Source organism: Buteo buteo, chromosome 20 (genome assembly GCF_964188355.1).
Source record: "Buteo buteo chromosome 20, bButBut1.hap1.1, whole genome shotgun sequence".
Lineage (NCBI taxonomy): Eukaryota > Metazoa > Chordata > Aves > Accipitriformes > Accipitridae > Buteo > Buteo buteo.
In genome coordinates this window covers 25,018,103-25,034,292 of record NC_134190.1, presented here as the reverse complement: position 1 = coordinate 25,034,292, position 16,190 = coordinate 25,018,103, and the positions used below count along the sequence as shown (strand labels likewise).

General features: G+C 39.4%; 1 protein-coding gene across 4 annotated transcripts in view; it reads left to right on the top strand.

Moving 5' to 3' along the window:
- The window catches only part of TRIO (trio Rho guanine nucleotide exchange factor), a 256,719-nt gene that overhangs the window by 70,954 nt on the left and 169,575 nt on the right, over positions 1–16,190 (top strand). For all 4 annotated transcript variants that reach the window (XM_075052205.1, XM_075052204.1, XM_075052206.1 and 1 more), the window contains exons 2-5: positions 2,686–2,760; positions 9,833–9,947; positions 12,841–13,033; positions 13,688–14,200. In XM_075052205.1, the coding sequence (XP_074908306.1) occupies positions 2,686–2,760; positions 9,833–9,947; positions 12,841–13,033; positions 13,688–14,200 (896 nt within the window). The remainder of the gene's footprint in view (positions 1–2,685; positions 2,761–9,832; positions 9,948–12,840; positions 13,034–13,687; positions 14,201–16,190) is intronic.

The window sequence follows — 16,190 nt, the reverse complement described above, 5'->3', positions numbered from 1 at the left end:
CGGTAACATCAGTGTCTTGGGTAATTTTGAGCTAAGATAGACAGCAAAGTACAGCACTAGTTTCTGCATGCTTTTTAGGTGAGGAGAAAGTGTTTTCTACCTCTAAATTTACTGTAAAGAAAAGGAATCGCCATGGTTGATATGAAAGCTGAGCATGCTAAATTGGCATTAAGCTTATGATGGGTAGCTCAAAGCACGTCAAAAAAATTAACTCTGGAAATGTGCCTGTATGCCTTAGCAGTCAGCTGAAGCCCAAATATTTCAAGGTGGAAAAAGGTATTTGCTGTCCTTTTACATGAGTCATTTAAGCCCAAGATTTTTCTTAGTCTTGTTTAAAGCTTTAGTCCATACTAAGTCAAAACCTAGTAGGAACAAAATTGTAGGCAGTTTCCGTAAAAGGTTGAGAACCCAGAGCCAGTACTCTGGAGGAAGGAATAATGCAAGAGGTTCCTTCAGAGCTGTCTTACACTCCGTAGAGTCTAAGCGCAAATGTGAAAGAAATAGCTGTGTCCCTCCGCTGCTTTGTCGGTCTGGAGTTGCTGTGTAATTCCAAAATAATCTCCATTGTGTAGAAATGCCCCATGCAGCGTGGTTACCCAAGGAACCAATTTTCCTGGTCTGGCCTTTCTGAGAAAGTGTATCGAATTTGGGGTTTGTTTTTGGTTTATGGTATTCATGGAAAAACAGGGAACTGGCCAACGGCGGGAAGAAGATTTTGTTTAATTTTCTCTTGTTTGTAATCTGTGGGTGCTGAGACAATGCCCTGGCTGAACACTTTGGTTACAGTGAACTAGAGGGACCCATTGCTGACAGACATTTGTCTGAATGCATTTTTTTAAAATCCCCAGTCATGGATAGTCCATAGTCTTCCACAGGCAATCCCATGTGCTGCTTCACAGTTCTTTCCTTTACAAAACTTCCTACCAGCTACAGTAAACCTCTCACTGTAATTCTAGCCAGATTACTTGTGCCACCACTACACTTTCTTTTGAGGACGGCTACCATGTCTCCCTTCAGTTCTTCAGACTAAACAGTGTCATTCAGTTTAGTCCTTCCTCGTAGGTCATGACACCTTTGTCCCTTGGGTGTTCTGTTTGGTGTGTCCTAGGTCTCTTTTGAAGGGTAGTGCCCATAACTAGGTACTGTAGTGACACAGAAGTCTCACTATTGCTAGCTGGAATAGAAAACCTGTGATGTAATTTACATATATGATGCCCTAGTTTACAAATCTTGTGTTACTTGATGACACCAGTATGATACCTTCAGGTTTAAGCTCTGAAGCGCACAGCTGTTTCATTAAAGCTCAGAGCCCAAGACCAAAGGATATGAAACATTTGGATATTTTTGAGAAGGAAGAGAAATGATGGCCTCCCTGCTGGGCATCAGTGACAGCTTCTGCTGCCATTTCTAGAGGGATTGTAGCCCTTTTGCACAGAGGAAGAACAATATATTTTAGAAAAGACTGCCACATGTACACCAGAGCTTGCTCTTGTAAGATTTCCCTGAAACTATAAATAATTAAGAAGCTTATTTTATCTTCTGAATAACTCAAACTGTACTTTTTAAGGAAAACAAGTACTGTGTTGTAGCAGGCTATTTGGTCTGGTTTACTTAACAGCACTTCTGGGCTTCAACAGTGATAGAGAAGTAAGTGCTTCCCACTTACCCCAGAAGAGGTACTTTCTTCAGAAATGTGATTTTTAAAAAAGCACATGAATACAAAGAGACTGGGAAGGATCATACAGACAGTTAGTTGAAGTGTGGGTACAAACCCACCCAATTTTGTAAGATGAACAAGATTGGCCCAAAAGGGACCAATTCTGTATTGTACACGTCAGTATGCAATATAAGGTCATAAATAAAATGCTTGCTAAATCTCCCTTATTAAAGAAGGGAGAAGTTTAGAATCCGGTCACAGAAATATAATAGAGAGGAGGGGGAAGCCAGTGATGTGCTGCTTTGCAACATTGACTGTAATCACTCACCTTGGGGACCATTTCAAACTCCATGGGTGTCTAGAGTTAACATGACAAAATGTGCTCTCCGTTACAAAACGCTGCTCCTGTCAGGCAGCAGAAAAGACACGGTGGAAAGCTTTATCTCCCAATTCTCCTTACAGAAGTGACGTAAGGAAAGTTGCATGTAAATAGCGTTAGGGGTTTTTGTTCGGTCTTTTTGTGTGGTGTTTTTTGTGGGTTTGGGAGTTTCGGGTTGTTTTTTCTGGTTTTTTTTTTTGTTGTTGTTGTTTGTTTGGGGGTTTTTTATTTGTTTTTTTACTGGTAATTTTTCTAAAGGTACCTAGTCTTACTAGCTTGATGCTACTCCTCTATGGTGGAACCAGAAGCTAAAGTGGGAGTTGGAATGCCTAAAAGCAACAAGATGCAACTGATAGTTTTTATTTACTGATGAAAAAGGCTAATTCCAGTATCCTGTTTTCTACTGAGGCTTGCTGACAGACTATGCTGTTTGCGTTAAGCTAGTCAAAGCAATGATTTGTCCACTAATACATTTTAAAAGTTTAGTTCATTTTTTTTGCAACCTTTTACCATAAGGTTATCTTAACTCCTGTAATCATAACATTCAGATTGTACTCCTAAGGTAAATGTTTTACAGTGCATTTGTTAAATGTGGAAGCTGAGCTTGTCTGAATTGCTGACTGATTATCTTGTCTTCTCATTTTTTCAGGGTTTCGCAAAAATGATGAAATGAAGGCTATGGAAGTACTGCCAATTTTAAAGGAAAAAGTTGCATACCTTTCAGGTACAGTTATTTTCTTCTGTTGTGGAATGCGTAACTGTGTTGTTAGTCACATGTAAAATGGTATTTTAAATACTTCAGGTATCATTACAAAAGACATGAAAAGCTGGAGTAGCACCTATTCCAGCTGGATATCCCAAACATAACATGAGCATTGTGAAAGGATCTGTAATAAAGAAGATGTGTGTTTTGCTGAATATGGGACATACTGCTTGTTGTCGTCCCAGTTGTGCCCTGTCCCCCTCACATATCCAACAGCATTGTTTAGAACAACCTAGAACAACCTGTTGTACCATAGTCATGTTCCTTCTCTTATTTCTGGTTCTTCTGCTGGAGAGTTTTACAGAGATGGCTTTGTTACTGGCCCATCTGAATCACTGGAGAAATATCTCTGTTGCAGAGGTGAAATTTCCGTGCATATCTTTTGAAGCACACTTAGTATCTTCATGGTGAAATAAGTTAGCATCTAATTTTAGCTATCTCCAGCACACACCTTGAAGTTGGTTGGTTACTTAATGAGGAATAGCAGAGAATTTAAAAATGGGGTTTAGATGAATGAATATCATAACATATTCCATAACTTGGTAAGTAACTTTACTTGATGGAATGATGGTTGGGGTGCTTATTCTTGTGAACTGCGTTTTGGTATGACTTTTTGAAGTAAGTTGGGATTAAACAAGATCATTCTCTTTGCTGTAATCTCGGTGTCAAATGATTTAGAGGACAGTCCCATATTTGAAAGGGTTTGAGGTTTTTTTTGATAAATAATTTGTCAAGAACTCCAAAAATAAAGCTCTTATCTGTAAATATTAAAATGTACAAAATGATCCCTGAAATTGCACTCTTTAGAGATTTGCTGTGCATGGGTGCTGATGCTTGCAAGTACAATGTGTAGTTCACAGTACTTCATCCTGTCCACCCTTCTGAGTCGAGGTATAAAGCAAAAAAAAAAATAATTTTTTTTTTTTTTTTTAAAAGGTCCTGGCAACTGTAATGAATGATAACAGACTGCACAGAGCCGATTTCCCTGGTAGTTTGGGAACTCTTGATTCCTCTGCTTATGAATTGTAGTGCTGTTGAAGGCTTGCTTAAAACTGTATTTTGAGAGGGAAAGAAAAAAGGGAATTAAACACAATATTTCAGTCCCTTATTAGTCTTTTTTGGACCTTGCTTTATGGCACTTAATGTAGTCAGTTACCATTCCAAAACCTCTGAATTTCCAGCTTGTCCAGAACTTAGTTTAGACCCCTTAGAAGGGATCTGAAAGAGTATAGGTGTTGTCTAATATTAGTTTGTAAGCATATGGCATTCTCAAAAGGCATTAATTCAGTGCAAGTGAAGTGGGTCAAATGAAAGTTGAAGATAAATTTAAAGGGAGATGATGGATTATGAACCAGAGCAGATGAGGTGCTCTGCAGGAAGAAGTGGTTGCCAGCTTGCCGTTGTGAAGGTGGCAACATCTGACAGAAGAATGGAGCAAACAGCTGTGGGCAGCAAGACTGGCCGGAACTGATCTGCCATAATCCGTAGTTTTATATTTCCGTTGCAAGTGGAGCTAAAATGAAATGAGATACATTAGTAGTGCAGGTGATTAAAAAAAAAACCAAACCAAAACCCACAAACAAACACTAACCCACAACAAAACAGACAAACAAAAAAACCCCTAACTAAACTACCACCACCATTAGGGCTTAACCATTGTGGAACTAGAACTGTCAAGCTTTATACCTGGGGAACACAAAGGTAAGGAAGGCTGTTGGATTACTGACTTACAGGGGCTTTGAGTGTACTTCATTTTTTTTCTTCAAAAGTAAAAGTTTTGCTCAAGTATCTGGTTTTAATATTTTTAAGTACAATAACTGGTTAAGGTCTGTAGAAGTAGGACAAATTTGTTGGGGATATCTCTGCTAAAAGTCTATCTAAAGATAAGTCTAAGTTATCTCTACTAAAAGCTCTAATACTCCCATTAAGTTGCTGCAACATGTTCATTGTTGATTGTCAAGTACCTTCTCAAGTAGAAATAAAGTATGACAACCATCAGTGCAAAGAAGTGGTTCTTTTCTATAGAGCAGGAAAGTGACACAAATAACACAGGCTGAAAAACATTCATGGTGCGTTTGAGATCCTCAGTTCACTTTCCCAGTCTTTTCTCTGCTTTTCTTTGCTGAGACCTTCCTTCTCCAAGTTACATGAGTAAGTATGGGCCGTATAGCAGTATATTCATCTTTGTGTTCTTAGAATACTAAAGACACTGATCTTTTGACAACGCTGACTTTCTTAAGCACTTCTTAAGACCAGCTTATTGTGAGATGGACACGTAAGGGTGAGCCATCTTATGCAGAGACCTGGACAGGCTGGAAGAGTGGGCTAGCCAGAGCAGTGTGAAGTTTAACAAAGACAAGCGCAGACTCTTCCACCTGGGTTGGAATAACCAAAGAGCCCAGTATAGGCTAGGGTCTGTGTGGCTGAGCAGCAGCCTTGCTGAAAGGGACCTGGGGGTCCTGGTGGACAAAAAGCTGAACTTAACTCAGCACTGTACTGCTGTAGCAATGAAGGCAAATCGGATCCTGGGCTGCCTCTGCAGGGCCATTGCTAGCAGAGATAGAGGTGTAATCATCCCACTCCACTCGGTGCTTTTCAGGCTGCACCTGGAGTACTGTGTCCAGTTCTGGTCCCCACAGTTAAAGAAAAACACGAGCAGCCTGGGGAGAGTCCACAGGAGGGCCACGAAGGTGATCAAAGGGCTGGAGAACCTGCTTCATGAGGAAAGGCTGAACGAGTTCCGTCTTTCCTGCCAGGAGAAGAGAAAGCTCAGGGGGTACCTTGTCACAGTGTTCCAGTACTTAAAGGGCAGCTGCAAAGAGGATGAAGGTGCTTTCTTCACAGGGAGCTACGTGGAGAAGGGACAATGACTGTTTCCACCATCGCTATCTCCTAAGCCATTCTGGAGATGATGTTTTGATCCACTCAGAAATCTTGGTGTTCTAATCAAGTTAAAGCTCTTGGTAACAGATACCTCCCACTGAGGTACCACTTTTACTCCAAGTGTACTATGTTATGATTAAACTGTTTTTATGGGAGCTTCCCTTTTCTTCTCCAACAGAAACCTCTTCGATCTGTGTTAGCCTGAGTTAGACTGCAAGTCTATATTGCTTTTTTTCAGTCTTTGCTATTCCTTTATTCCTTTCATTTCTTTTCAGGTGGATATTTTTAACAGATTACTCAACATAATTTCTTTTTCTTTGCACAGTCTGAGTACTTCATCACTTTGAAAAAACTATTTCAGTAGTTGCTTTTCCTCTGCCACAAATCACAGTACATCTGATGTGATTCACTTTTGCTTTCTCCTCCGTCATCACGATCTGGTTTAGCCCCCTTTATTGAGCTGTTGATGTGTTTTTGTAAATGAAAAAAAAGAGTGGATTTTTCATAATTTGGCATATCTGGATATGTATTTAGATGGAAGCGAATTCTTTCTTCTTGCCTCTGTTGTCTGTAGCACCAGCCAGGATAGTTTAAAAAAAAATAAAATTTAAAAAGTGAATTTAGAACTAAATTTTGTACAACAAACAATGTACAAATGAGGACTATGGTGCAGATAAGGCAAGGACTTGTTAAAATCTGTGTGTTCCCTTGCATATCTTAAAATGTGTTAGTGTAGCTGTGACGCTCAAACTTTTAAAGAAAGATAAAGTTAATGATGGGATGACAGCTGGAGTGAGAAAGTAAGAAGGAGAGATGTAGTCTGAGAATTCAGTTCTGAAAGAGATCTTGAAGCAGGTATTTTTTTGCTAGGGCAGGAGGCAAGGAAGTACAGAAGAACAAATACTTCTGTGACGTATTGTGAAGTACATCTTGCTGTATGTAGGTTGATAACTGCAAAGTCCCAAAGGTCACCAGTCTAGCCTGAATTCTGGCATCTGTATGTACTGGTTTTGGATTAAATTGTGTATTGGAATACTTGTCCATCATGAAACTGGTCTGACAGATTGGACTGCTTTATCTTCTCCTGGTCAAAGTAACAAAATAACTTTATGTGTTGAATGCAAATGCCTGGGTGCAGCTTCCCTGTGAATCCTGTGTTGTTTTTCTAAAATTGCCAACAGAGTGGTTCTCAAACAACAGCAACGAAAGGGACAGGGGGAGCGGGGGGAAGAGAAAAAGCTTCCGTGAACTGATTTTCGCCTACCTGGGAAATAATCTGCTTGAGTGTTGGGTGTCGCACCACCTGAAATAGAAAAGCCTCCTAGAGATGTAACCATGAAGTATGAATGGAGTCTTGGACACAATTTTTTGGTTAAGTTTAAACTGAAGTCTGTCGAAGTACAGATACTCTTACAGCTCTCTACACATACCTGCAGGAGGAGAGCATTTCCTTACAAGGTGCAATTATCTTGGTTTCATTTGAGGAAATGGCTCTTGATAAATTGTCCTGCTTTTCAAATATGCCATAAAAGCCCACTGTTTAGCTTTACCTAAGTACTTTGAAACTAGGCAAAAAGGCATTTCTTGCAAAAAATGCACTGCTCAGCCTGTTGGATTTTGGTGCCATTTGGAGACCATTGACAAGGCTGCTGTTAGTGATGTGCACTAGACAGTAGTGATTCATGGTGGGTGACTCATGTGAGTCGATCAGCTACTCATATGACACATCTTGGCGTAAACAGAATATCTCAGTACTGGGGGGGGGGATTATATAAAAGGAAAGGGGTAATAATGGAAGTCTCACCAATGAAAGTAGTAGCTTAATATGCTTTTGTTAAACCAAGACAAATAGGGGGTTGAGTTGGATAAAGACTATTGTGAGACAGGAAATTCCCACCTGATGCCTCATATGTTGTTGCTTTTAACATTCCTGTTCATGTATGACACAGGAGCATCAGGAACAAAGGAAATGAGACTTATTCATTGGAACAGGCCTAAGAAAGCTTTCCATATAGCTGATGAAAAATACAAGTCTTATGGAATTTTTGCTTAATATTTACAATTTTGTTATCCAGTTTAAGACCAGCTAGTGAAATTCTTTTCACCAAAAAATCAAGTTTTTTCATTACTCGTCTAGACTTGAAGTTTGTGTGACAGATTTTTGTCTCCAACGTACAAAAATTTCAGGATATGATTTATCAGAAATTTAAGCACCATTCTTTAAAAATGGGTTTTCTCTGTGGTGTATGTGGAGCTGGGAGCCAAGTGAAGTGGCATCCAAAATGACATAAAGAATATGGGTTTCTTTCCTCTGTCATGTTGGAAAATCGCATGATACAGGAGTTGCTGTGTGGGAAAGGCCCAGAGGACTGATCTGAGGTGACCGCGTGTAGGGAGGCATTTGTTTAAAACGCTTGGAGAGTGTTAAAGACAATTCAGCATCTGCTCTTCCCTGCTAGCTGCCGCTTTTTTAAAGAAGAATTTCCACCCTGAGCAATCAAGGACTTTTTCGGGGGGGTTGGAATCCGTAGTGTTTACCATTTGAAATGTCAGTTTTTAAGATCTGTAGCTGCTGGCCTGCGGTGCACTGAGGAGAGCCTTAAGGGCTTCAGCAGACTTTTGGGTGAGTTTGGTAGCTTTGGAGCCCAGTGATCGCTGGAGCTGAGCGGAGGCCTGGGCTGTTGGACTCTCAGCCTTGTCCTTTATCCTTCCTCTCTCTTGTGGCTTCTGTCTTGTTTTTATCCTGTCACTCACGATGTGAAAATCCCCAAAGCTGACTGCTTGGCAAGTGGGCAGGATGGTCAGGACACGACTTGCCTCTCTCCGTTAGAATGAGACAACTCAGTTGTTTTTAATCTCATGTCCCACTTAAGGGGGTCGCGGAAGATAAGAATACGAGTTTCCTTTCAAGTTTAGGTTTCTGGCGTTGCAGCTTGACGGAAATTCAGAGGTGCTTTTGCCTCTTCTGAGTTCCCTTTGGAGCCTCATGGGGAACACATCCAGCGCAGACAAACCCTGGAGACCTCGACAGCTAGGCTCAGTGTCTCTAGCAAGCACACGCAGGCTGTGTTGAGAAGCATAGTGATGAATTTTTGAGTGACTGGTTTTATTCGTTTGCTTTTGCCCTTCCTTTCTAAAGGGATTTTTTAAAAAAAAAAACACCGTTGTTTAGTAACATGGATTTACACTGAGGAGCTGATTTACAATGAGAAATCATTCAGGACAGAGGATGGTGTTTTTCTCCGTTTCCATGGGACAGGAGAAAACAGTCCACACATCTGTGGTTGAGAACATATATGTGAAAGCTAGCTTGTAAGAATGTGTCTGTGCTACTATACAAGTGTTGATAAGGACAGCCTACTGCCTTGAATTTAGTATTTAGTAATAGTAACGTTTTGTTGTCACTAGCAAGGGGTTGGATACAAAATTGCATTTTAATGTTCAACTACAGTAAGTCTGTGCAATTTAATGAATGAGATGAATACATTTAAGTGGAACCACTTAAACTCAGATTTTTTTGCGTTAGCTATTGAGTGGATTCAGAATTTCCTGCATCGCTAACAAAACTAAAAACTATGAACTGACAATTCAGAATCTGCACATCAGAACAGGGTAAAAATGTAAATTAAATGCTTAAATAGTATCCATCTACTCACTTGGTATATGCATTGGGTGTGAAATACTATACACCTAAACTCTGTGCTAGTAAATGAAATTAACACTGAGTATCCTCTAAATACTTCCCTACAAAGTAGCGCAACTCTAAATTTAATCTGTACAACTGCTGATTCAAAAGTTAAATACCTAACAAAGCACCATTGCTGGAGATGTCACACTGCCAATCAAACTTGAATGTGACTGTAATGTGTAAGTGTAATGCTATGGTTATTCTTTGTTCCAATTTTTTTGGCAGATACTTCCTCATTGTACGAATTGTGACAATATGCCAATTGATACTCCCAAAATTCAATTTTAAGCTGGTCTCCAAATGACAGTGTTGGCATTTAACTTGAAATCGCTTCCTTTTTTTTTAAGTTGATATTCATGAAACACTGTAGGACTTAGGTTTTCCAAAAGTATTGTGAAGACTAGTTTTGCAAACACGAATGGTGTTATGCTGTGGGGTCTTTTAACATCTTTAATTTTTCAGGTGGCAGAGATAAGCGTGGAGGTCCCATTCTAACGTTTCCAGCTCGTAGTAATCATGATAGAATACGGCAAGAAGACCTTAGAAGACTAATTTCATACCTAGCATGTATTCCTAGGTAAGTGATGGTCGCTTCATAAGCTCCGAAGCTATAAAACAAAATAAATGGATTATGTTGCAGTATACCCACAAGCTAGAAGACTGAATGGGTTAAGAAAATGAGCAAATTCATACCAAGTTCTGTCAGTTACTGTTTTCAAACTGCTTTTTGGAAGAGACCTAAATAATTACTCTGCCTTGTAGAAGGAAGGTTATTGGCGGAATGACTGGTGTGCTTTAGCTGCAAGTAGTTTGTGTCTTGGAAATGGCACTGCCATGGCATATTGCTGTCACTGTGTTGAAGATGGCAAACACAACTCAAAGGCTTTCAGTACATCAATAATTGGAAACATGCTGGTCATCATTCACAATATGCCTTGTGTGGAGTGAGGTCAGCACAACACTCCTAACTGTTATTTGTATTAGATAAATTACAGTGTCCTGATATAGCACAGGAATAACCAGGAGAGAGAGATGTAAAATTGCTTATATAGGTCTTGGATAACCTGGGAACAGGTGTGTGAAAGTACTGATATCATTGTATTATCAACAATTTAAGCTATGAATTACAATGTGCTGTGTAAATAAATCAGCAGAAGTCAAATCCAGTGCTTGTGTGTGTATATATACACACCCATATATGTATATAAAGTTATATATGTATTAAAGAAAAAGTTATGTACTATATATATGTAAAAAAGTTTGTTCACATAGAACTCTTCCCAGTAGTAACTGAATTGGGGACAAAAATGACTGTAAGACCCTGACTTTAGGTCCAGCTCAGAATCTGCCAGCATGTAGTGCAGGCTGGAGCAACACTGACTGTGCTTGAACATGTTTGTCTGTGACTTCAAGGAGCAGTTGTCATTACAGTTGAAAAAAACCCTTGGACAACATCCCTGAATGCAATATCTTCCATATTTCTGTAATGTGTTCATTTATAGACAGTCGTCTTTGCACCTGATGTAATGAGATATCGGTTTCAGATTGACAAAAGTGCTTTCACAAAAATAACTTCAAGACATCTAGTTGACAGTGTGTATGGCCTTCCTTAAGAGCAATTGTTGGTAATTCAATTATTCTAGTCTTTATTTCACTTTGAAGTGTAGGAGTGTTAGTACTTTTTTTTTTTTCTTAAAGTTAACTAGGGGATTTTGGGTAGGTAGAGGAAGGAGGGTGGGAAGAAGGCATTAAAATATGCCCAAGAGAGTTTTCTAGAGATAATCTGGCAAAATACAGTGGTCCTCTGGCAAAAGATAGTTTAGCATCAATAGAATTAAAATGAAAAGAAATTTAGTACAGGTTTTATATCTCTGTAAGCATGGCAAAGCTTTGAGAATAAAGGGAACTTTATTAAAAGCAAGACTCATTTTCATACAAGTCATGTTTTAGGATCTGATCATGCAACATGCTAATTGAGAAGTCCCGATTGGTACAAATAGCCCTGAACATTTGGTCTGTCTGTTAGTTATTGCAGTACTATTACTGTATGTAGCTGAAGATTGAGACATGTCCGTTGTTTGGCAAGAGATCTAAACACTTAAGGTGATTCAGTTTCACTATTTTACTACTTTAATAATTTATCTGATTTAAAAATATTGCTAAACTTAAGTCATCAGTGCTGACTGGACCAGGTATTAGTATAGTTCAGGTTTACCTAACAGATGACCGTGGCTGACTAAAGCCTCCTGGAACAGCTTTGTGATCCTTGGCCAGAAGGGATTCATCTTTTGTCAGATGATGGGGCCACATGATGAGACGATACATCTGCACGATATCACATGATGAGGGACCGCTTCGTACACCCCAGTAGATGTATGCCTTGTGGGAATTAGTGGCAAGCACTCCTCCTCACACAGTGCTCCGTTTGTGTGGTAGGATAGGGGTGGGCTGAGCAGCACTCGTATAATAGCATGCAGCCTTTTAATAATGGGTGTATCTTTAAAACAGCAGCTATTTTTGTCCTTTAATCCTGTGAGGCTGTTAGAAAATATTTTCACCGTGGTCAGAAAGGTAGGTTGTAGCCTACATGCATTCCAAGCTAGTCAATTTTAATGTATTTTCCTGCTACCATTACCATTTTTGGCATTCCTATGGGCAGGTGGGACAGCCAACATTTATCTTGATAAACTCCTTTTTTTAAATGGTGGGGTTTTTTGGTTTTGTGGGGGGTGTTTTTGTTTTTTTTTTTTAAACTTTAAACTTTTTAAACTTTAAAAATCTCCTCCTCTAAGGAACCTGTATTATCACTTCTTTCAGAAGCTCTTCTGCTCTCCTGTATCAGTCATAACTCATCTTTCTACAATGTGGCCAATGAGATTGTATAAAGTATGCCAGTGAAGCTTCCCTACTTTTTGGACGCTCTGAAAACCTCACCACATGAAGTCCAGAATTGCATTTCCATTAGTCACATCCCTGAAAGTGACTCATGTACTCAAACAATGGACATCTTTTTAGTCTTTTGGTAGTCCATTGGCTATGACGCATTGCTTTTGAAATATTTTCCCTTTCCATGTTAACAAGGTCATGTAGCAAATTCTACTGGTACAAAATTGTGAAGAGGCAGTTGTAAATTAATTACATATTGCTGTTTCAGTAAATGGTGTGTTCAGTATGTGTGTAAGGTGAAGGAGAAACAAGGCTGGAAGATGAATCATTGTGAATTAAACCATGAAAATGAAAGAGGAGATAAAGGCAGATTATCAGATCAGCAACAGGTTTGGCAGGGGAGGTGAGAGAAGCTTCCTGAGAGGTTCCTGAGATCTGCTGTACGTGTCAGCTAGTCAACAGTGAGATCCTAGGGTGTTACGGCTAGCTGAGGAGACCATGTTCATCAGGCAGTGTGATGCAGTAGAGTGCTGTGTTTGAAGTTGTAACGCTTGCTTGATAACCTTTTCTTCTTTCTTCTGCAGTGAGGAAGTATGTAAACGAGGATTCACTGTCATTGTAGATATGCGTGGGTCAAAATGGGACTCCATAAAGCCTCTGCTGAAGATTTTACAGGAATCCTTTCCATGTTGTATTCACGTTGCACTGATAATCAAGCCAGACAATTTCTGGCAGAAACAGAGGACTAACTTTGGCAGCTCTAAGTTCGAGTTTGAGGTAATTTCCCCTATGGTATCCAAATTTATTTAATGGTTTTAAGTGTTCTCACTACTGATCAGCATCTTGAAAACTCTCAGATGAATTATGTTCTAGACAAGAGGATGGGTACATTAGGCCAGTGGTGCTAGAGGGAGTGTGGTTTTCTTCGTGTCCTTAGGCTAGGTAGTTGTGCATGTTATCATTTATATTCTTTTTCTGAAAGTTAGAAAGGTGGAATTAGGGTTTTACTGCTCATGGTAAAATGTTAGGTTTCATCTGTTTGTTGTCTTGGTCTGCATCGTGGTAACTGTGATATTGCCAGCATCCAGAAGAAAGCAGCTAGCTGAACCTTGCTGTTATCCTCCTGCTGCTTTACAATACACGAAGTCAAAACTTAATCAAAATGGTAGTTGAAAGAGTGGTTGCTGTTTTCTCCTGAAGTGTAGTGAGGTAAGAAAGAAATAAAATGTTTCTCTCATTTGGGAAAATACCTGCAAGACAGGAGGCTGATCAGAATAGATATTTGAAAAGAAGTGTATGAGAAAAGTTAAGTCACATGGACTTCATGAGCAAAATGATCAACTCTTACAAAGAGAAAAACAAAAACGTGAAAGAAAATTTCAAAGTCATTTCAGTAACAGTGTTTTTTTAATTTTCATTTTTATTTTTTAGACAAATATGGTGTCTCTGGAAGGCCTTACCAAAGTAGTTGATCCCTCTCAGCTAACGCCAGAATTTGATGGCTGTTTGGAGTACAACCATGAGGAGTGGATAGAAATCAGAGTTGCCTTTGAGGACTACATTAGCAATGCAACCCATATGCTGTCCAGACTGGAGGAACTGCAAGATATATTGTCAAAAAAGGAAATGCCTCAGGACCTGGAAGGTGCTCGCAATATGATAGAGGAGCATTCACAATTAAAAAAGAAAGTCATTAAGGCCCCTATCGAGGACCTTGATGTGGAAGGACAAAAGCTGCTCCAGCGGATACAGAGCAGTGATAGCTTTCCCAAAAAGAACTCTGGGTCAGGGAATGCAGACTTACAGAACCTTTTACCCAAAGTATCCACCATGCTGGACAGGCTGCACTCAACACGGCAGCATCTGCATCAGATGTGGCATGTGCGGAAATTGAAATTGGACCAATGTTTTCAGCTCAGGCTGTTTGAGCAGGATGCTGAAAAGGTAAGGGATTGGGGGAGGGGAGTATAAATGGGCACTGCTTGACGGACTTGAAAGAAGTACCAAGAAAACCTGCAAATAGTAATTTTAGTCACTAGCCTTTTACTGAGAAATGAAGGATATTTTGATTGAGAGTGACTCTTAAATCTTCTGGAGTAAAGGGGATGGGGTAGTAATTCGAAGCTGTAAAGTACATAGGTAGCTCTTACCAAAGAAAATATTAAGCGGTAGTGACTATAAAGCTTTTATTTTGATAAGTTTTTGTTCCAGACAGATGCTTTTGCATGCATCAAGTGAAGATGAATGCTGTATACTTTATAAATACAGTTGACTAAGGACTACATCGGTCTCCTTTTGAACAACCCTTGGGATTTGAGTGACAGGCAGTCGACAAACTCTGAAGAGGCTGACATGGGGAGCTGCTTCATTGATGCAGGATTTAAAGTCCCAGGCTAAAAACTGATGTATCTCTTTTGACAGTGCATATGTCATTAACAGGGGACTGAGTGATCTCAGAATGTTTCAGGCTAACCAGTCCATTCAAATGTGAAAGCCCTTCATTGTTATGGAATTTGAAGAGGAAATATGGCAGGCAGTGCACTTTTAGTTGAGCTGAAATCAGATCTACTTTTATATAGAATCGTTTTGCAATCACTTATTATTAACTTGTTACTGTGGAACAAATAGCTTTAAGGAAGGATGGGGAGTTTTTCTCCAGGAAAAGTAACTAGACTATGCAGTCAAGTGGTAAGTATGGTCTTTGTCAAATTTCTTAAAATATTTTATCTAAGAATGGCTGAACTGGATGAGACCAAAGGTCTGTGTTAAACCAGTATCCTGCCCTCCAGCAGTGGTCATAAGCAGATGCATAGGGAAGAGTACAAGTAGAGCAAACATATATAATACTTCTTCTTCCTCCTCCTTCTTCTGTTTTCTTTGCCTGTACTTTCCCTTACCCTCATCATTTCAGGTCAGGGACTTTTTTTACTCTTAATGTTTTCTTCTGTGTTTAAAAAAGAAATCATTTTTTAGAAGTACCATTTAAAGTAAGTGTTTACTGAACGGGTATAGCTGAAAATAGTAGGGGCATGTAAAGAGTTGAAAAAATCTGGTCAAGTGAATTTAGAGTTATAAAATTATTTGGAAAACAACAAGCTGTTGGTCTAGTATTGCCCTTTCAGGCCCAAAATGCTTTTTAGTAACCTTTCAGCCACTTAATTACAGCATTAATTACATTAATTATTACAGCATGAACAAAATATTTTTTTATGGTGCTCATGTGGTCTTGAAAGAGATGTTCTTCATTTACTCATCTAAAAGTTGCCTACATAACTTGGGCTTTAAGAAACTCCTTGTGAAATAATTGAGCCTGTGGGATTGATCTCTGTCCTGCCATGTGGTTGCATAAGCTTCTGCCTGTGTTTTCTAGGTTCCTGATTCCAAGAATAAGTCTATAGTAAATTAATGCATCTCTCTTTCAAAATAGAGTGAGATGTTAGGCACCTCAAAGTGGGGTTGACAGCAGCTAGCATACCTGGGACTTCATTCTCTCATCAACCAGTAGAAAAAGATTAAAAAGAAGGTTTGTGTAGTATCCCAACTCACTTTTGGATTAAGGCCCTTGCCTTATTCTACTTACACATCTTATTTCACTGCTTGTGTCAGATTAGATTTCATAGCTCAGGGCTCCTTTATCAGTGTATGTCTGTGTGGTTTATTTAGGTGTGGGAAATGGCTGGATCTTCATTGGAAAAATAAAGGGTATTGGATGGGGACAAATAAATGTGTTCATTTTGGAGGACTTGCACAGCTCTTTGCACAAGAAACTTGGGCTGGTTCCGAAGAAGAGAAGGCAAAAAAGGGGTGAGGTGGGAGGGATATTGATTGGAACTGTCCTGTAGGTATCTGAAGGCAGCAAAGTCAGACTACCTAGAGAAAGGTGGTCATGAGCAGGACCAGTGTCTATTTTGAATAATGTTCTAACACATCTTCA